We start from the raw sequence: 22,980 nt of genomic DNA, 5'->3' as shown, positions 1-22,980 counted from the left end.
TTATCATAATTCGAATAACTAATCAACAGTCATTATTAATGAACTCAAATATAAAATAAGGAATTTTATGACTATCAAAATCCGCATCTTAGAAAAGAAATGAGTAAATGTTCACGAAACTTGGACGATATTTAAAGTAAATAATAATAATCAGGGAAACAGATCGTATAGGTCTTTTAATAAGATCTGATTAGCATTTTTGATAGGAGCATGTGTTTTTGTGAACTTTCAGTGGTGGATATAGTGCCTCTAACAATCTGTGTGCCCAAACATCATGATGTGCAGCATTTCTTTTTTTTTTGGGGGGGGGACACAGAATATTCCCTTACGACCATTCTTCCAACAGTATTAATGACAACTTCATCCCATCCAAGATATTCTTTCAAGAATGATAATGCAGTCTTTTTAGCTTCCCCTTGCACGTATATGCAGAAGAAATGTAATAATAATTTATAACAATGATTTTTTTTCCTTTTACAAATAAAAAAAATTATTTATTTTTATTTTATAGTAGAGCCTGTGTAGCTCAGTGGATGTGGCATTTACACACCATAGCGCTTGACCACATGAAGAAAGACTTGCTTTCGAATCTAGTCAGCGACTACAGGAAATTTTTCTAAGCCTTTTTTCGACAGTTCCCGAGTTACTTAATCTCTGGCATACGCAAGCAGGTTTTTCTCCCGGAAACTTAAGAAAATCGACCGTAGTACTCGCATTACTTCAGTCAATAACATATCCTGTTAAGGGAAAGCACCAAGAGATGGCACTTGTTGGGCCATCTCTCTTCACTGCATGCCACTTAATTAGTGATAGCCTTGGGCTAGCTATCTCTGATTGGATGCCAGTGGAGAATGAACTGCCCACTCTGTCTCCAAAAGTTAGACAGGGCTAAAACGGCTTCGCCTACTACCTTTACGGGAATAAACGGCGTTAGCTGGTTTTTTTTTTTTTTTGTTAGAATGTAGATTTGAATCGTGTCTATGACGTGAAGAACCATTAGCAGGTCTTTTCAATCAAATGGTAAGTTGGTTAGTCTCATACAGGGATAGAGGAATTTTCACCAACCAGAAACTCTTGGGTTTTTTGACCCTCAGAACACAATTCTACAGACATAAAATCTCCCTGGAGGGATACAGCAGAGGAATGGCAAGCTGGCTGCATTAAGTTTTAGGTACATCAGGGCTGTCCAAAGCACTGCCTGCAGGCCACATGCGGCTCGCCTATGGGTTTTGATTTTCACGAGCGAAAAAAAAAAAAAAATAATAATTTGAATCGAATGCGTACTAAATATTTTAATTCTATCATTAATCGATAATCGCGATGCTGTTAATTTTATATGGTGTGTTTACATCACTTAACACGTGTTATACACGTTTTTTCAAATATTAGACCTGTCAAAGAAGCGTTCTCATACTGTTTTGTTCAAACGCGCATTATCTGGCCGCGATTAGTGTTGTTCGTTTGTTCAGCTATCTAGCTTGTGTCGCTGCTGCTCACCAAATTATTAGATTACTGCATTATGATGCAGTCCTCGGGTAATTTTTTTTTTAAATGCGGTCCTCGGATTACCAAAGGTTGGACAGCCCTGAGGCTGTCCATCCTTTGGTAGTCCGAGGTAATGCAATGACGGCTGAAGTAATCCAATCATCGGTAGCCATAAACTTACCAGTTGATTACGATTTTCAAAAGCTATTAGCTTAGTGGCTGTGCGCTTCGCATCCATATGCCTGAGGAAGGAGTGTCCTGGCTTCGATTCCCGTCGGACGTAAGGATCTCCCTCAGCCGTAGCCAAGTTAGCCGGTCTTGGGCGTGGACAGTAGGTTTTTTCCCCCAGTTTATCCTGGGGTTTTTCATTCCGCAATGCAGGCAAACCGGCCTTGAGAACTCAACACTACAGGACATAGGATACAGCGGGGAGTAGGGCTGATCACCTTATCCTATGAACGATTTGAGGTCCGATGATTAATAAAACCCTCGGCAAAATATTTTGGTTACTCCTTCTAGGACATAAAAGAGATCAAAATGTAATCTAACAATTACTGTTACGAGTCAAGTTGAACTGATAACAGTGCGATACTGAAGCCGTTTGGAAGCAAGTCACAAAAACACGACGTACATTAGTACACAAGTTTCACCAACACGAACTTCCCCATGCAGTCGTCCCCATAAGTTTGACTTGGAAAATAATTTCTTAACAGAAAGGAGGTAATATCATTTGCGTTCAAAATTTGAGAATTTAATGTAACAAGTAAATGTTTCACTTATTTTTATATTTCGTAAAGAACGCGCTACGGACCACGAAATGATAAAAAGAAAGTTCTGGAAAAAAAAACTATTAGGAGTATAATCCCATGAGGGTTGGCATCTTTGCTATCTAAGCCACACCTCCACTAATGACAGCTGTTGGGTTTGTTTCATAGATAGAAAAGCTCACACAGTCAAAAAAAAAAAAAAAAAAAAAAAAAAAAAAAAAAAAAAAAAATCGGCATAATACCATATTTTTCTTAGAAAAAAAAAAGAGTTTGAAATTGGACCCGGAACGAAAAGGCACCCAGTCTATAATGCGCAAAAGTACATAACGTTCATTATGAATTGCATCTTAGAATGGCAGTCTATTTTATGGATGTCAAAACTAATTTCCCACACTGAAGTATATTTATTATTAATCCAGGAAATGATCATCCACCAAAGCCAAACCACATGAATAAGAGGCTCCAAGAGATTATTAATATTAAGGCTGTAATATGTCAAATATTTTTTTGTTTGTTTGTTTTGGAAGAAAAATACTGAGAACAAATAGCGATCTTCACTTTCTTTTTTTGTCAAAAAAAGTCTTTACTGTGACATTTGTGCAGACAGAATAGAAGATTCTCAGGGTCATAAGAAGACATTAATCAAAATGGATACTCTTTATGCATCCACCTTTGTGACGTTGACGAAAGAATCAGCCGATTTGTGGAGAGTATCAATAGCAAAAGTTTTAAACTCAATGTCCAGATCAGATCCAATATCTGTATTTCCTATTGTGTGCTGCAATTTCATATATACATAATTATCACAAGTTTAGTTTAAAAATAAAATAAATCCTTTGCCATTTATTTCCAAAAAAAAAGGAAATTTATTTCCACAAAGTGAGTAAGCTGAACTCTTATCCCTAATTAACTTTATAGAAAACAGATGAGCAGCTGGTATCCACCCCTAGGTATCGACGAAGGTTAAACCAGAGGTTATCAACAAATTGATTAGCATAGCAGACAACTGCTGTCATGTAGAGGCTATAAATCCTACCAGATGTATATATACACACTACTTGGAAAGAAGTCAACGGGAACTATAGTGTTAGGAACAAACATCCATGGCGCCCACTTTAACACGATGTATGACCTGCGTTCACTGCAGCAATCGTATAGGGCATACTTCCCACAACTGTACGATAGAGATCAATGGGAATTTTTGGCCTATTCTTCCTGTATGTATGTAATGAGATCATGGAGTGTTGTGGGATAGACGTCCCTTGACCTTACCCGTCATTCCAACTCATCCCAAAGGTGTTCAGTAAGGTTGAGATCAAGGCTTTGTGGAGGGCAGTTAAGTTTGGTGACGTTCATGTCCACAAACTACACCATTAGATCAGCAGCCTTATGATACGGTGCAATGTCTTGCTGAAAGACACAACAGTCAGTTCTGTAGAAAGGCCACAAAGTAGGAAACATTGCATTGTCCAGAATGTTCAGATACCTCTCTGAGTTCAGTGGTCGAGGCACCACAAACAAGTCTGAGGCTAAACCAGGACCATACAATCAACTGCAATCTCCGAATTTCATAGTTGGGTTACGCATTGTGCTCAGAGACGTTCACCGGGCATCTGCTCGGTGGAGGATGTAACGTAATTCATCGCTCCATAACACAGCTTTCGAAGCGTCCATGTCCCACTGTACACGACGCTACATGCTGGTTCGGGTAATCTAGGGTTTGCATAACATAATGTGGTCCTACAATAGAAACCCATATAAGCCTCAGTTCTGAATGTCTTGCGCAAATTCGTGTTCCAGTCGATGGTCGGAACTCTGCATTCAACGTTTCGGCTGACGAATAGCGGTTTTTAGACACTCTTTCGTAGCAACCTATGTTCCCGGTGAGTGCAGTGGGTCGTACACTGCTTGTAGCCAGTGGCGTAGCTGGGGAAAGGGGGACGATCCGTCTAGGTCGGCACTTTGCGTATTAGAAATCTTGCCATAGTGTCTCTAGAACAGCAACCGAGTGATAAAAAAAATAGACTTCGACAATGTCATAAGCGATTTTGTTAACGGAAAAGCAAGAAAAATAATATTTTAGAATGTTGGAATTAAAGTTTTACTTAAAAAAATGAACATAGTGTTTTACTTTATTTCCCTTTACGTCGTTTTGACTTTTTGTAGTATTTTTGGTGTGTATTGAGAGGGGCGGAAAACTCAGGGATCACCCCGGGCGACAAAAGCTCCAGCTACGCCACTGCCTGTAGCACTTGCAGTTGACTCCGTGCGCTTTCAATCACACTATGGTATCACTGACTCATGGCTTAATTTATCGAAAATTTGCCAAACAGATAAGCCTACAGCATTCTATCTCAACCCCTTTTTCGAACTCTGTCAGTTCGCTTCTCGCATTGATTTCACCCGGACACAGCTGCACTGACTTTAGAGCATCATATTCCTCCTCCAAACACGTGACTCGTGACATGGTACGATACACCTTGCCTAATGGGTAACGTTGACTTCTTTCCAAGCTGTGTGTGTGTGTGTGCTCTATAATATAAAATGATAAGCAGAAATTGGAAACGGATGTAGGCTGTAACGTTTTTGTCAAGTTATTTGAAACGTTTTGAAACTCAGGGGCTAGTGTCGAGTCATCGGAATTCAAGGAGAACCGGCCTGCCAGTCCGGAACACGGGGGGAGGGGGCAGAACCCTCTTTTGAAGACGCGACACTCAGGGTAGCCCCCGAGTGTCGAGTCTTCAAAATTCAAGGAGAACCGGCCTACCAGTCCGGAACACGGGGGAGGGGGCGCCGTAGGCATCAGGGGAGGAGCCCCCTAGTATATATATAAAACCTTATATGAAATACTTCGAGGTCTACTGTTAAACGTAGAGTTTAACAGTAGACCTCGGACATTTCACCCGGACACAGCTGCACTGACTTTAGAGCATCATATTCCTCCTCCAAACACGTGACATGGTACGATACACCTTGCCTAATGGGTAACGTTGACTTCTTTCCAAGCTGTGTGTGTGTGTGTGTGTGTGTGTGTGTGTGTTCTATAATATAAAATGATAAGCAGAAATTGGAAACGGATGTAGGCTGTAACGTTTTTGTCAAGTTATTTGAAACGTTTTGAAACTCAGGGGCTAGTGTCGAGTCATCGGAATTCAAGGAGAACCGGCCTGCCAGTCCGGAACACGGGGGGAGGGGGCAGAACCCTCTTTTGAAGACGCGACACTCAGGGTAGTCCCCGAGTGTCGAGTCTTCAAAATTCAAGGAGAACCGGCCTACCAGTCCGGAACACGGGGGAGGGGGCGCCGTAGGCATCAGGGGAGGAGCCCCCTAGTATATATATAAAACCTTATATGAAATACTTCGAGGTCTACTGTTAAACGTAGAGTTTCAGGAGAAAAAAAAAAGAAAAGAAATAGTTCCACTAGTTGGCGAGTAAAATCGAACTATAATTTTATCTGGCGGTCTATCCAGAAGAAAAACTGTTCTTGAATATCTCGCAATCGATTCTGTAGTTACTCATATGAATGCTGAAACGTTTCTTGTTATAACCTTACTTCGTTTTTGTGAGATTGTCATGAAATACCAAAATACTTCACACTTTATCAATTATATCGGATATAGGCATCCTCCTTTCCCCCACCCCATTGAGACTGAAATTTTGCAAAAAAAATATTCGAAACATCATTAGGACGACAAAAAATTATATTAAGTCTCAAATGAAAGATTTTTTGTGCTTTAAGGAAGCATATATATATATATATATATATATATATATATATAAATAAAATAATGTTATATTATATAATATTATATTCTTGTCCAAATGGCAAAAGTAAACGGGAAAAAAAATTACTGAGTGTACTGACAGAAATTTATGTTGCAGTTAAAAGAGCAGAAGATGTTTTAAAAAATAAACCGAAACTGATTTGGACAAATTAAAAGCATAATTTCCATTGAACCATTCAAGGAAGAGGGCGCTACTGCATGCATTTAGATGAATTAACAATACGAAGTCCACGTGCTTTATGCCTGAAAGGAGTGAACGAACTATGCCTATCTTTTAATAAAAAGAATATATTTTGCTTAATTAATATAAAATGCTATCACCTACTGTTTTGTAGTTCTCCCGGTAAACACAAGTCCTCGATGACCTTTCTAGACTCCGACACGACTGAGTCGAACACCCTTCTTTGAGCACTATTGAAGCAGTAGATACTGTGGTGTTCCAGGCAGTGTACACCTTCTTGCAGTTTCCTGTGAAACGAAACATTTTCTCAGATATATGCATGTTTAAATACATTCAAAGGATTGATTTTAGCAAAGTGGAATCAGACCTGAATGTTATGTATCGGGCGGCGTTCCTAGTTTTACTTTAGGCTATTTTGGGAATATTTTCACTGCGACAAGAACATAAAGAAATAGCTATCATAGTGTTGTACGAAAAAAAAAAAAAAAAAGAAGATAAAATCTTTAAGTAATATTATAAAATACACCGTTTAGACCGAGTTCTAAACGGTGTATTTTATCATCTATTCTGCTGCATTTGTTCCAATGATTTTTTTTTTTTTTACTCAAGGATTACCTTCTGTAAAAATTTTTTTTCTTTATGTGGGCTAGCCTTGGTATCAAGGCTACCTAGAAAATGTTTGGAATAAGGCTCTAAATAGAAGTACGCCTACGCGCGCCATTCTTCTTCTTCTAGTTTTGTAGGTTAAAGCTCGTATCATTTATCAGTATAAAGAAGAAGTAGCTGTATAACGTTCATAAGCATTCATTATTCGAATTCGATTTACGGAATTCGTAAAGAAAAGACTTCCCATGTCCTTTATTATTGGTTGTACATTTATTTAAACAATTCTTGGCAAAATTGAAATTATTTTTTTATTTAACAGTATTAATAATTTCCTATTGCTGGCTTAATATTCATCGATAGAGACTGAATCCTTTAGAATGCCTGTTTGTACAATTCGGAGCAGAACAACCTCCCATTTCGCTATAAATTGGGAAAATTCAAGAGCTCGAACGAGGTGCCACTCTGGGACCAACATGGCAGAAAGTAGGCGTACCTTCTATTTAGAGCCTTAGTTTGGAATGACTGCAACTCCCATGAGACTGACTGAATCTATGCGACTCTTTGTTTATTATTAAGGGTAACTTTGGATGTCGTAAGCAACTTACAATTAACGAACGATATGCCTTAAAAATGATACACATCAGTGCACAGAATTAGAATGAAAAACATTTATGATCGACGTTGCCTATCTAAGAATGAAAAAAACTTCTGGTGATATCGCTATACGACGATATGCTCAGTCCCACACCTGCTGCATAACGAAGTCATCTGATCGAGTGGGAGGGGTGGAATCGTTACAGGAAAAACTAAGGCTCTAATTGAGCCTTAGAAAAACATAACACATGCGATCGGCCTGCCACGGTGCGGTAGAGTAGGAAAGAATGCGCCGCCACGAAAAACACTAAAAATAAAAAAAAAATAAATAAAAAAAATCAGCTAACGCCTTTTTATTCGCGTATACGGGAGTAGGCGAGGCCATTTAGCCCTATCTAACTTTTGGAGACTGAGTGGGCAGTTCAATCTCCACTGGTACCAATCAGAGATAGATGGCCCAAGGCTATCACTAATTAAGCGGTACGCAGTGAAGAGAGACGGCTCAAATGTGCCGCCATCCCGTGGTCCCTAACCCTAACACAATATATTTAATGTCTGAAAATAATGTGGGTTCTAAGGTCGATTTTCTTGAGTTTACAGGACGAAAAACCCGAGTTTCCGGGAGGAAAAACCCGCTTGCCCGTGCCAGAGATCGACTAACTCGGGAACCGGTCGAAAAAAGGCTTAGAAAAATTTCCCCTAGTCGCCAACTAGACTCGAAACCAGGTCTTCCTTCGTGCGGCCAAGCGCCGTGGTATGCAAACGCCACATCCACTGAGCTACACAAACTGAAAACAAAAACAAAAATTTCCGACAGGAAACAAGCGAAGTGCTAACCAGAAACAAATGTTAAATATTGCTTATCACACTCAAAGTAATCGTAAAAACTAGTAATCCTATAAATAAAAGCAAGAAAGCAAATAATAAACAACGTTACCAAATTTTCATTGGCTTCCTTATAAGCGTTAATATTAGCTCTACAGTTATGAGGGAAAATGGAGTAGAGCAACAAAGAATTGAAGAAATAGCGGCAATACCTTCCACATCAAGGGGAATTCCAGGACTGGTAACAGAAAGGGAAATATCCCCACTGCCATTGACATCAATGACTAACTATGCCACTCAGTAACGCACTCAGGATTTAATCTTGGGGGGGGGGGCGAGCTGAGTAGACGATATGAGAATACACACTACGCATCACACACGACCTATGACTGAGCATCTGCAATGATCGCTAATTCGTAAGTAGTATAGAAATAGTAGACACGACACGACATAAATTAAAAAAAAAAAAAATGAATTTTAATTAGGAAAAGATTTTTGAAAAATTTTCTAGTGTTATTTTTTTTTTTTCTTTTTTTTGGGGGGGGGTAGGGCCCTTGGCTCCCAATTTGGGTGCTCCACTGATGCCACTACTCAGAAACAGAAAGGGATGAAACTTACCTTCATTCCATTTGTCAGGATATCCTGAGAAATGGGATGAAGATAAGTTTTCAAACTCTTATTTTTTCACGTAATTTATTACCTGAATTGGGGTGTTGTAAAAAATGCAGAGCACTGTTACCAATAAACAAAGACAAGCTGACTTTTCAATACAGAAAGGAATATAGAGAAAGAATGTGTAATTGCTGCAAGCTAGCAAAAGTTGGTACATGATTTAATAACCAAAAGAAGTTATATTGCATTCTGTATATTCTTCTTTCGCGATGATTGCTGACTTAGTCATTGATGAAGATGTGACAGGTTGTATTTCTTAACATCAAATTTATATAAATGTGCAACATACCATTTCGCTTGGTGCGAAAATATGTGTTATTTCTTTCGCAATGAATACCCACTGATTGTACCACCGTGGGTATCGAGGTAAGTAGAAACATTTCTGCTTAAAGAGATGTCAGTTAAAAGTTGAACACACTATGGTTTCACCACCTCAATAATTCAAAAATAGGAACCATAACATACACAATCCACTTCGAGTGAACCGAGAACAACAAACTGGGAACGGTACTGGTGTTTGGATTTTGTTCCAAATCCAAACACCCGTTTTGGGGTGTTTTTTTTTTTTTTTTTTTTTTTTTTTGTGTTGGGATGGTGATTTGCTCGTTTCACTGACTTTAAATGATCAAGTTAGCTGTCCACGGCCAAAAACACGAAAAAAACTAATACCACAAAAGCTGTGGCCAATAAAAGCCAAACACCTGCGGCCCTCAGAACTTAGGATGCATCCACCCACTCACCTCCTGTGCACACGTTACAAAGCGCCGCCACGCTGTTCCCTCACCTGATACACCCCACCCATCCGTTTCCACTTGGAACGCCCGGCACCCGTGGCTGCCTTCTCCCACAACACACCCTCCTCGACTCCAAAACTGTAAAAAAGATACACCCACCTTGTGGGCAAGTAATTGATGTCACAAGTGCAATCGACACTCCCACACCTATCGATTGCCATCTAAAAATACTCACTTACCTTCACCTCCAACAACACATCCACTCAGCTTTAAAATACGCCACATCAAAAACACCTCCGCCCGCTTTTGCCTGTAAACATTCATGGGTTACCAAAAAAAAAAAAAAAACTACCTTGTCTGCCACTTCCAAAACACATATCCGTCACCTCAAAAAGCCACCCACCCTTCCTGCCACTTCACAAAATGCACACCTTCCCCTACAAATCGGCAACGCACATGCCTTCCTGATGATGCCACATTGATCATAAAGAATGAAGTCCCATTCCTAGCATAACGCGAACACAATAATACTAAAAAGCCATTCATCGCAAACAAGAGCTCAATCAAAATATTACAACCAACTTCAAAAACCCCGCCAAAGAAAAGCACGAAAAAATATAACTCGTTAAAAGAAAAGTCTGCGTAAGTTCCTTTTACTTCGCAAGGTGGCGCATTATGGTTCTTAATCTTCCGCTAGGTGGCGTGCGGGTCGTTATAAGGACGGTATATTCGATGACGTGAGCAAGTTATTCACGAAAATTCATGACTGCAGGCAGATTCAAATTCATGGCCTATTACTGGAATTGCAAACGATATTCAAGCAGAAGGATTTCCCATCTTGACGAAAAGGTTTTCTTATTGCTACAGCATACAATCCACAATTTACTGGAACTTATTTTTATTTCAGTCAAGAATTATCCCTTAATTTCTCCACGTGATAAAAATTGAAGTGCTTTATTTAATTCAGAAGTGAAAGATAAAAAGTGGTAAATAAGCAGGGTAGCAATACGCAGAAGAGGTTCTTCCCCCCTCACTTAACAATGAGTCCGTTAGATATTGTATGCTGCTACGCCTTTTGCAACTTTTCATTCCGGAAGCCAGACACGCTCATCGATTGAATCCCATTGTGAATAAAACGGACTTCTTTAACTATTTGGAAGATAAAAAATATACTCCAAACTACAAAATTTCCTTTCAAGTGTAGAAAGATTTGTGACTTCGTACGAAATTATATCGATCTTTATATTTCTAGTCAATAAAGCTGTCTTTCCAAACTGACTTCAAGCAGAGCGACCACTCTGTCATGCAGACAAGTAAAATGACACCCAGTTCTTTTATGGATGTAAAGAACTTTGGTCAGAGGCTCAAGGAATCGTATTTCACTTAAAATAAAATGATAAGTTTAACTAAGTGGTATAACCTCTGACCGAAATCTAATTTCTGTATTGGAACAATGCTGTTCAAAATACCGGAGTTAGTAGGGGACTGCTGTCGTTTAGGTACTATACCATCCGAATTTCAGAGCGTAATTCTTGTTTTCTGAATAATTGGCTCAACATTTTATGTATGTTATTTAAGTTAAGGGATATTACATCCCATATTGTTTCTTAGCCGAATAAGAAACTCAAAAAGTTTCGTCCCGAATATAGAAACTATATAAAGTTCGGCGATTTCAAGCGTAAGCAAATACCTGGATACTGCAGCAACTGACCCTAAAGGTAGTGCAAGCTGAGGCAACTCGTGTCAAAGGTGGAGCAAGCTCCGATCACTATTCTTGGTATTTACCCATAATGTGAACTTAGCTCCTAGGAGCTGTATTACTGTTCTACATTATGAGAGAAGGTTTCAACCTTATGTATAGGTGAAGCGGGCTCTAAAAATAAGACGATCCCGAAAGATCGCCCAACTCAGTGTTGTTCCACTCACTGACAGGCTCACCCCACCACCAAGCAGAGCCATAATCTCAGCGGTGGCTCCACTCAGAGACAGGCAAAAACCTACCTCCAAGCGGAGCCTCTCAAAGCCAGATCCGCCCAGCACCGGTTTCCACCCTCATTGGGGTCTCATCAGTGAGTAGGTAGAATGGGAGTTCATGTCTTTCATCATCGGCCTTTGGAGTATAAAAGATTGCTGGGAGTCAGCTGGTAGTAAGATGGGAAGAGAGCGAAAGGTAGAGTATGATAGTAGGAGGTAGTAAAGAGGCCTCAGTCAACCTGTATAACCCAGAGGTTGTGGCTAAAAGGTTTCACCTGTTTTAGTATAAAACTTAAGCCGGATTTTTTTTCCCCCCGGAAAAAAAGGAACACTTAACTACGGGAGTCAAAAGGTGAAATTACTGCGAGAATGAAAGCATTTCTGCGTGAATTAGAGCATAAAAGTTATGAGCGTTTTTTTTTTTTTTTTTTTTTTTTTTTTTTTTTTTTTTTTTTTTAAAGAAGCAGTAAAGAACTGGCCAACGTTACACCACGGGAAAAAACAAGATTTGGGGGAGAATCTGGCACGAGAGATGCCGCTCCCAAGGAGCAGCACTGCCTCGCTGTAAGCCTTCGCAGCCGGGTTCTCAGATCGGCCCCCCCTCCCTCCTATATGAACTGTAAGAACCCGTGAAGAAAGAAAAAGAAAAACAGATGTTACTTTTTAAAGGAAGAGACATGGTATGATTAGGGCCTGTCTCAGGACACAGAGGATAAGAGGTTTGCACCATTTACTTACAAACCTCCCATCCCCTAGTATGCCTTTCTTGTGCGAAAAACCTAGGGAGGAAGAAATAGATCCCGCTGGCTGAGTATTCTGGCTTGTATACTGTTTTCATCGCTGATTTGGGACTTTTTCCGCACTTTCCAGATGTGATACTTGATTACATTGATGAGGAAAATTGTAAATTTCTGAAATTTCTTCACTGGCGGGGGAAATTGCAGGTACAAGACCTCCTCTAGTGTAAGCGGCTGGATTCCCAGTACTGCGCTTAACCTCTGCCAGACATGTCGGGAGGGGGGGGGCACAAGTAAAAGAAATGTCCCACGGTTTCAACGCTCTGGCAGACGTCGCACAAGGGGTCGCACGGTCTTGAATTATATCGGGACATAACCAGTTTCACCGGTAGCTGACCATAGGCTATTCGCCATGCCAGATCCCGGTGAAATGGCTGTCCCAAGCTATTTCTGTTATTTTGAAATAGCGTTTCCATGTTAGTTTCTATATTTGGCATATCACATCTGGAAAGTTGAAAGAACTCCCAATATCTTGCTTGTGGCTTTAATTTTAGGATTTCCATCCCTTCGGTTTTAAATTTTTTAAGCTGTTGGCATAATGATAATACCATTCTGGCACAACCTCTGCGCTGGGATCAGCATGTCTCGTGGTCCCTAAGTAGGGGAGAAAATGTCCTAGAAAGTATTTAATTAGGGATCGTGAAATATGGCTACATTTTAAGGCCTTCCCTATGGTTTTGAGTAGGTAGACCTAGTTAATACCAAGTTTGTAGCGAACAGAACTTGCATCCCTTCTATGAGAATTGCCAAGAAGGTGTCCTAATAAATTACTAATTATATTAAGAGCCAAAGGCTTCAATTCGGCGACATGAACTTATTTAAGTTATTGTGTAGCGCTATCCAGGTATTTGCTTACGCTTGGAATCGCCGAACTTTATATAGTTTCTATATTCGGCATGAAACTCTGAGTTTCTTATTCGGCTAAGAAACAATATGGGATGTAATATCCTTCAACTTAAATAAGTTCATGTCGCCGAATTGAAGCCTTTGGCTCTTCATATAATTAGTAATGTATATGTTATATTTTTAATAAGACTGCGTTGAAGTTTTCAAGTTATTAAGCAACGTAGGAATACATTCCGAATTTGGATGGAACACATACAGGGAACTACGGAAAATAAATGAAAACGTCCTGCTCTATATAACAAGATAAAAGAAACACAAATATATATATAGATGCGTGTTTATTTTATGTACGTTCGTTAATTACATTTAGCAATTTTAACATTAGCCTAGTTGTGTTCTGTTGAATATTTCCTTCGAATAAAGTGTCGGATCAATATTGTTCAACCTGGAATCGGCGTTAGAATAGATCGAAGTTTGGTTTTAATGATCTCCGTAATAAAGCGGGTCAGTGACTCACTACAGTAGTTGGCTTAATGGTCCCTACAGTCCCATGGTACCAAAGCAGAAGTTTTTTTTTTTTTTTTCCATGTCTCGTATATGAAAGGTAATGTGAAAACCAAGCTGATGTGGGGGGGGAAAAAGAGAAAAAATGCCTTACCTTACGTGCATACTCCAAACTACAGTTAATTGTTTTATCTTCCACGTAAATTTTTCCATTTATTCTTTGTTCCTTTCCAAGTCTATGGACTAACAAAACCTTAATTCAGTGGGGTGAAATGGCCAGTCTTATGCCCATTGGAATATATTTGGTCTGTATAATGAGTATTCTCTAGTTGGTTTGTGTGATTTTGGGGAAAAAAAAATGATGCGTGTAGTTATTCATGTTTCAGTTTTATTATAACTCCATTAGCACTCCTCACCTAACACTGCATATCAATCTGGATTTAATCCTGGCTACACAGCGAATCGAACTGAAACCGTGCATTGCTGTTTAAAACCCGTCCTCGAGATGTTATTAACACGAGCTCCTAGGTTTGTTCTTAAGCAGGCAGGTTCAGTGGCAGCTGTTAGAACTGCCGTTTTCGTCCTATCAGGAATTATTTCTGCTTCTTTTAACTTAATCGTCCGCAGCCGGCATGTGGCTCCACTGAAGGTTTTCATCACTGTGAGCTCAGCGCATTTCCGACATCAGCGTCTTGTTCCTCAAGAAAATTCACCACAGCTGTATTTCACTACCCCCCCCCCCCCCAAAAAAAAGTCAAACAGGAATGGCTCTTAGTTAATAAGATCGCCAGACTAAGTTTTCTTTTATTATTAATGACTGCTTGCACATTCAACTTTTTGTTTGGGAAAGGTTGAAACTTAGGTAAATGGACAGATATATACAGTACTTAAAAAACTAATATACAATAAAGAATGCTGACTGACCAAGAGAAAATTAAAAGCTTTAGCGAGTTTTTTTTCCCTCAGGGTAAAAAGTAAATTTATATTATTTTTATCCGTTACCCAAGAGTGAGCAAACAATGTTTTTGCTTAAAGTAACTTCATAATCAGGCTACTTGTATATCGAGGCAGACTACATTCCAATATCCCCCCAATTAAATGCGCAGCACACTTAATTCCTGATGTGTATACTGCCATGCGTTATGGAAAAGATCACTACCTAGCCCAGTTCAGGTATTAAGCAGTGGAGATCCCAAAATGTCCAACCAGGTCTGCTTGGTGACCTCTCCCATATTTTAATGGATATATATATACAGTATATATATATATTTTTTTTTTATTTTGATTTTATTTTATTTTATTATTTTTTTTTTGTCCCTGGCTCCCACCCAAGAAAAGATTTATTTGTAAACCTATAGTATATGCATTCGTATTATGGGTGGGGTAAAGATTTTTCTCTTTTTATTTATTTTATTTTTATATTTTTTTCATAGTCCAGAAATTATGCTCTAGAGACCAAACAGCACTTTAAGGCACTGCAGGACTCCAATAATCGGAGTGGTGATGAAATTTATTTCTCACCTAAAGACAATCGCAAAAAACTATTCCTACGGTAGAAATAGAAACCGATACGTGTTAGGGAGTGAATACCTTAACCTCTCTGCCAACCAGGCTGACAGTTGATTACTATACAAATTGACTTGTTTGGGAACAACACGAATTCTGCTTGAAATCTTGCATTTTACTCCAAAAGTATTCTGTCATCTAAATGCATTCCGTTTTAATCTTTTTTGTGGACTAGAAAACGATAAGGATGGTATTTTGCAAACAGTTTAATACTCTGAGCCATCACACACATTTGCAGGACAGCTCATTTGAATTATAAGGACTTTAATCTTAAGAAATAGTTTTAGATGAAATTATAAATGCCGATATTTTTTGCATAATCTTCAAACTGAAGAAATAATGAAAAAAAAATCAATGGCAATTTGGCTCGCATGCGACGAAGTTTTCTGGAGACTAAGGGTTGACGAAGTATGTAAGATGCTCAAGAACACTGAGAAGCTAAATCTATGGCTTGAAATGGATGAAAGCAATGTCGAAAGATAACATTATAAACTGTCTCAATGATTTATCTGTTTAGCATTTAGACCAATTGTTTTATATCGAATTGACCCTTTATGTTTGCAACTCAAATGACGAGAGATGTCACTTGATCGTATACTGGCGAAAATCAACCGGATATTGTTGAAATAGAAATTGTATGTAATAACAGTGGAAATCTAAAATTGTAAAAGATATGTAACCATACATGGGTGATCAAATAAATGTACCAGTTTTCCTATCATTCCAAACAGTTGCTTGAGTGAGTGATACGGTTCGAAGTAATATTTTCATGGTAATATCAGATTCGGGTTCAAACTTCTTAAACATGGATATTGCATTTTCATCCTGTAGGCGCGTTGTAAGAGTGAGAGTACGAGTAAGAGTTGTACGAGTATGTGTTGCAAAGTGGATGGCAGCCAGGAGACAGATCTGGAAAGAAATGTCATCGGGAAGGTCAGTGACTTTAGATACTTCGGGTTAACAATGAAAGAGGATGGTGAGACTGAGAAGGAAGTGGGATGCAGGATACAAGCAGGATGGAGGAACTGGAGAGAGATAGCTGGAGTGCAATGTGATAAGAGGGTGCCGATCAAACTAAAAGGTAAAATCTACAGGACAGTAGTGAGACCAGCTATGACGTATGCTTTGGAAACTGTGGCCCTGAGGAAAAATGACATCAGCAGGATGGAGGTAGCAGAGATGAAAATGTTTAGGTGGATGTACGGTGTGACCAGAAAGGATCATCTGAGAAATGACTATATAAGGGGAACGGTGAAAGTTACGAACTTGGGAGCAAAGATACAGGAGGCAAGGTTGAGATGGTTTGGTCATGTGATGAGGAGGGAGGAAGAGTATGTGGGAAGAAAGGTCATGCAGATGGATGTGCAGGGGAAGAGGAAGCGCGGACGGCCAAAGAAGAGATGGAGGGAGATGGTGGAGGAGGACTTGAGGATGAAGAACTTGGATGTGGCTGCAGCCCAAGACAGGAAGCTGTGGAGGAGACTCACCACAAACAGCGACCCTACTTAAGTGGGAAAATCTGCAGAAGAAGGCGTTGTAAGCGTGACAGGAAACGTACATATTTCCATTATGTTTCCATCCCTCTTAATTAAAAAAAAAAAAAATTAGCATACTTAGAAACTATGAAATTACGTATAAAATGGTTGCGTCTTTACTAAATATTAACTGATTAATTACATTTTGACATAGGATCAATGGTAAAGACCTTTCAGTGCAACCATTTGCTTCCTGCGGAGCACAGACGGCAATGAATGCAACTTTCAAACTAATATCGAAATGAGGAGTACAAGTAATAATTGTGGATTCATGAGTAGTCAGGGAAGGTGTTTTAATGTGGGGCTAAATTTAAAAATTAAAAATGAAATAAAATAAAAACAAAATTTAGAAGTATTTATGACTGAGTTAATAAAAATTTAGACACATTTAAATGACAGTACCAGTCGATATTAAACGAAAGTTTAATTATTAGTCTACGTCTGCAACTTTAAAATTAATATGAAGTATTAGTAATATTATTGTAAATCCAAAAAAGGAAAATAAAATCAACACCTTTGTATGGTCAGTCTAAAAATGTTACTTCGGCGTTGGTACAACGTAACCATCACCACTAAAAGAAGAGAACTAATCACTACCACTGGCATCAAAGTGTTGTATCTCTATTTTTCTTCAACATCCAAAAGGCTGTTGATGAAACGTTGTTGTTGACGCTCTACAAAAAATCCGAATGAGATCAGTAATGGAGTGAGATGGATTAAAATTACGGTCATCCAACTAAGGACGGATAATAAATCAGTAAATAGAACCGCGACATACCGCTTTACCAAATTACACCCTAACAACTGCATCATCTTATTTCATGATATATAGACATCAGTGGCGGCTCGTAAATAAGCACTGCAGCATCCCCAAGGGAAAAAATTAAATTTTGTTTGTGTTTATAAATAATAACAATGCTTACAACATTATATAAATGCAGTTCAACGTGTTAAAGGTTTCAGCTTATGTTTTGACATTGATTTGAATAGTTAATAATTGGAATTATTCGATTAACGCTTTAGATTACGAAACAAATGCACTGCGATCGGAATTATCACATTCGGCCAATTGCAGCTAGACTCGCCGATATTCGTTTACGCTTGTCATTGCACGTTACCAGTGATTCCGACACTGCTAGTTTGGGCAGTCTCGCTTACAGATTAATAGTATGCTTGCGCGCGTTATTTCTGTGAGATACGAAACTTTTATTATTGGTGCGTGTTCGTGGTGAGGATGAAATATTTTTAATAAAGCAATTTTTTAATATGTAAATTTATTTATTAATAAATTGGTTACTGCTTGAAAAAACGTGATTATTCTAAGGAATTATTCGGGAATATTATTTAATAACCAATCCATGCCTTTGATTCCCAATCCCCTGTTTGATGCATCGATTGTGCACGAGGAGGGGAATCAAAAGGTATACTATTCTGCATGACTGAAAATCCATTTCCGTAATCTTTCAAATATATTCGCACGTGCATTTCCTCTCTCTCTCCATTTCAAGATAGAAAATACTTCATAATGTTGACTGACTGGCAATTAAAGGTTTTGATTCGGTTTTACTAAACTTTTTCTGTAAATGAAGGGTGCTATTTAAAACCAACTCTGAATTAAACTTACTTGCACACCTGTTCGAGCTCGGAGAGTGTGGTTGCCAATGCAAGCTCTTCACTTTGAGCAACCGATTCGAGAGTACTCATGCAAGATTGGAAGTCTTCTGTTGAGCACTTGTGTTTCAAGTTTGAAGATGTTCCTATAAAAGGAAGAGAGCGATTAGCAACTAACATTTATTTCCTAATAACAGAACTTGCGATTTTTATTCATTTCAGTCTTGACAGCAGTACGTCTGTCATGTTTGTACAGAAATGCAATCAGGTAGTATAATATAATTGTATATTTTAGTCTACGCTAGTTCGTTTAGTCATTAGTAAATTAACACGTCAAATACCTGTAAAAGAATTCTCATACCTATTCGAACACGAAATGAATCATTTTTATTTATGCGTTAATTGTCATGAGTTTTGTGGCAAGATTGGTTGCATTGAAGAAAGTGCGGTTTATGAATTCGAACAGTTTTTGTCGAAAAAAAAATTGTCACTTAACAGTTATAGAGATCCTCAGTATCTTCATATCATTCTTCCCTTATTATGTTAGGCTAAACGTTCTGTAGCAGCTAAGTAAGTTGCGGGTATCATCCTGGAAACTGAGATTTGAGAATACATCAAGTGCATCTTAATGCTCGTGACATTTTTTTTAAATAATTTCAGACATTCCATATATCCATGATCACAAATTCGTTTTCGTCGCATGTTTATAATAAACGGAGGGGGTGAAAACTGGATTAGTTCAAGTAGCTGAAAATCAGTAAAATGACGACTATTTTACTTTTAATTTCCAGTTCCGCAAAAAATAAATTATTTGTTGCTAGTCGAATGTGAGCCTTTCGACATTTGGTGACTACTTGAATGAGAGATCGCCATGCAAGGTTCCACTATACTGCTGATGTAGGATCCAAATAAGGAGTACTCAAACTTTTCTTTATATATACGTCTAAGATTTACAAAAAAAGTATACTTAACACAAGATTTAAATGGGAAGGGGGAAAAAAGAGCTTCAAGAGCTTTTTTTCTCTTCAGTATCTCCAAATTATTCGTCATTGCATTATAGACAGCTGGTTCAATCGCTTTGGCTACATTAAGTATTTCGTACCATTGAAACGAATCTTGTCAATGCGATTGCTTAATAGGTGGGACAAAAACAATTAAGTGGCCTATTACATCCAGGGAGTCTATTTTCAACACATCGGTGCAAGTTTTAAAGTAATCATAGTGGTGATCCTAGTTTGTATTGAAAAATTCAAAAATGTCGGCGAGTCAATGGAGAACCAAAATAAATAAATATGACATTATTGCCAAGGGAAAAAATGCGGGATTGAAGCGATTGTGCGAAAGGTATTCCATTCCACTGAAGGTTTACGTGATTAGCTTAAGATTTGATAACTTAAAAAAAAATGTGAATCGTACTGAGAAAAGTAGTAAGTCAATCCGCATTGTAGGCCAGCAAAGGATACATAATTCTGTTCTAAAAAGCAAATAGTACTTTGTTACTTCGGGCTTCCAATAAGTAAGGTGGTGATCTCACAGGAAGTCATGAAATTCATCAATCACTAAACAAATTCACCCACATCCATGTCAAAGTTCTGGATTCGAACCCGTTACTTATTGGTTGGAAAGTGGGAGAATTATTCGCTCGACCAACCTGGAAGCTTCCTTTTAAATGATGAAAAATAGCGCCAGTTTCCACGAGGCTTTCTTACTTGTCATTCTAGCTTAACCTCAAATTATTAACAGGTTATTTTAATAATCCGGACCACTATCCTACTTGCTACGTCAGCTATGTAAAATGGAATCGAACTGAATGTTTTGTTTCACACCAATACAGAAAATATACTTTTAAAACAACTGTTGGGTTATACGCTGATGCAAGGAAATCTAATAAATGCGACTTAAGTCAGTCAGCCTTTGATTCTTTTGCCATTAGCATCCCATCTTTAAGTATATTATTGTTCAAGATTAGTGTTTAATAAAATAATCTCTTGTTTTCCTTATCTGTTATCATTCTCCTGATACTTTACTTAAATGCGATATGAAAATCAGATGTCGACTCAAACTCAATACTTTCCTAATTCTCATTTTCTATGCATCAATTATATAACACTTTATTTTCCAAAACATCTAAAAAATAGCAAAGCACACTGTTAAAGCTTTTATACCCGTGGATGCAACATTAATTATCTCAGAGATATTTATTTAAACTTTAAATGAGGAAAATAATTTCCACAAGTGTTAATACCACTGAAAACATTATTACCTATATTAAATTAATATCTTTACTAATTAGTTAACGCATCCGTTTGTCAACCAGGTATGGGTTTCGAATTCCACCCAGGGCACAGATGTTTGTGAATCGACGTCTTTATGCTGTAAATGAATTACATCGCCTGGAGGATTTAAGGCTTTGAAAGGCAAAGTGTAGGAAAATTGTTTGCCGACTAGAAAAAGGGTTTCCAAAGTACCTAAACCCTTAGCCCACCTTCTGTACTGATATTTGTGTACTACGGATTTTATCAGCTTTTTGTGGATAGAATTCACACCCAATATAAATGAATTAATTGTTATTCCATGTCATTAAAAAAAAAATGGTACAAGGAGAAAGAGAGAGATTAATGCAATGCCTTCCTGAAGTTGGACACCAATCAAAAATATTCGTCGTTCTGGACAGGATTTGAACTCGAGCCTTTCCAGCGAAAGGAAGTTGTCGTTGCTACCGACAACGGTGTCTGAGATATACAGATTTGGAGATTTGGAGATTATTTGGAGATGTATAGTTAAACTGGATTTCAAATTCAACTTTCCCTCGCGGCTTCTAAAAGATTCACAATTTATTACGTGTTACTACTTGAATGTTCACAATGAAGGGTGATTTATAGTTTTAATGACGCAAGAACAGCAAAGGTCATACTGCACCATGTCACAGGTTATAGCGGTATGCAAGGTAAGACATCATAAACATCCATGCCTGCAGCGGGGTTTGAACCCGCGACCTGTTGGTCGGAAAGCGGTATGCTAACCACTCCGCCAACTAGGACGGCCTTATGAAAGGAGAGAGAGAGTTGTGAAATGGGAAAATATTAGACTCCATTGATATCTAAAAACTATCAAAAGCAATTCATAATGCGCTGATACTGGAAGACCAAACAATTGAAAAATATGAAACAGGAAGTGACTGAACCTTAGACATTATGAGTAAACCATATCAGTTTCGACAAAATAAGATCCGTTGGGAGGAATTTATAAAGCCAATCTCCTTCGATGAAAAAGATATTCAATCTAAATTTAGCACAAAATATTTTTGTTTTTAGTTTACAGAAAAATATTCATTTTATTTACAATAAGATTTTTAAGAACAAAAAAAAACATTGTTATACAATTTAAAAAAAAAAACACGTTTCTATATTCGCTGTCTTTTTGTCGTTAAAAAAGCGACAAATAAAGAAAGGCAAAAAAGATAAATTAAAGACACTCCCACATCTCTACTGTAAACGGGTATCGAGATATAATTATATAAAAAAAAACTGCATAAACTGGCTGCAGGCTTTGTTTGCATTCAAAAATCTGAATATCTTCGGCAAATTTTTAAGAATCCAAACAACCCACAGATTCCCCCATAGGCCGACTGAAAATGCAAAATTTGGTGGTAGTGCGTTCATTTTACACACGGGACAGACTAACGTCCTGTCCGGTATAAGGCTTTTGCTTTTACTGTCGACGCAACTGGTCACGTTATCGTTGCTTTAATTGAATTTCTTCTTATTTGGGGTGGAGGAAGGAGAATAGAAAGTAATATAGGAAACAAGAAAGAGAAACATCTCTATGCGGATACTAAAACAAAGAAACGTGTGTTTGGCTTGCTGATCTCATTCACTTACAAGACAAATGTTTAAGAAACCAAAACTGACAGCAGTACCAAGAAAAAGAGAAAACCTTAAATGAAGTCAAGTTTACTAAAAGATCTCCGCTCGGAAGTGAACGACAAAAAAAAAAAAAAAAAAACTGTTTCCGCATGATAAAGCAGTCCGAGGGAGTAAAACGAAAACTAATGGTAAAAGAGTTCAGAGTTCATTTTTCATCCCGTCAATGGTTCGAAAACTCTATTCGGCCTTTCGCGCCCAATCACGGAATTTGTTGGCACTTCGTGACATTCAAATGGAAGCGGCAAAACAGCGTTAAAGTACCGACTACGGAGTTACTTACCCAGGGCAAAGGTGCACGCAAACAGTATCACGTACTGCGCGGAATCCATACACTAATCTTAGAGCTCGGATGGTCGGCAGACATCCCTAACACTCAGCGAAAGTGGCGGAGCCAACGAGGAACGCCACTTTTATACGAGATCGATATCAGGCCGGTTCACTCTGCCGGAGGTGAGGTTAAAGAAACTCACCAACTAAGGGGCGCTGGTGATAAGCCGTGGGTGGGGAAAAGATTAGGTTTGGGTGAGAGGACGGAAGCAAACGATGGTTAATAAAGTAAAATAAACGAAAG

General features: G+C 38.4%; 1 protein-coding gene across 1 annotated transcript in view; it reads right to left on the bottom strand.

Annotated features, from left to right (window-relative positions):
- LOC150105339 (uncharacterized) overlaps positions 1–22,767 on the bottom strand; it is a 41,170-nt gene extending 18,403 nt beyond the window's left edge. Inside the window, exons 1-3 of the mRNA XM_090394740.1 lie at positions 22,690–22,767; positions 18,497–18,629; positions 6,360–6,506 (exon numbers count right to left, since the gene is read on the bottom strand). Coding sequence (XP_090250866.1) covers positions 6,360–6,506; positions 18,497–18,629; positions 22,690–22,738 — 329 coding nt within the window. The 5' untranslated portion in view covers positions 22,739–22,767. The remainder of the gene's footprint in view (positions 1–6,359; positions 6,507–18,496; positions 18,630–22,689) is intronic.
- Between the last annotated feature and the right edge of the window lie 213 nt (positions 22,768–22,980).

This window comes from Typopeltis vanoorti, chromosome 6 (assembly GCF_054136105.1).
Source record: "Typopeltis vanoorti isolate ZY-2024b chromosome 6, IOZ_Tvanoo_1.0, whole genome shotgun sequence".
NCBI classification, from domain to species: Eukaryota; Metazoa; Arthropoda; class Arachnida; order Uropygi; family Thelyphonidae; genus Typopeltis; species Typopeltis vanoorti.
This window is presented reverse-complemented; position numbering and strand designations above follow the sequence as displayed.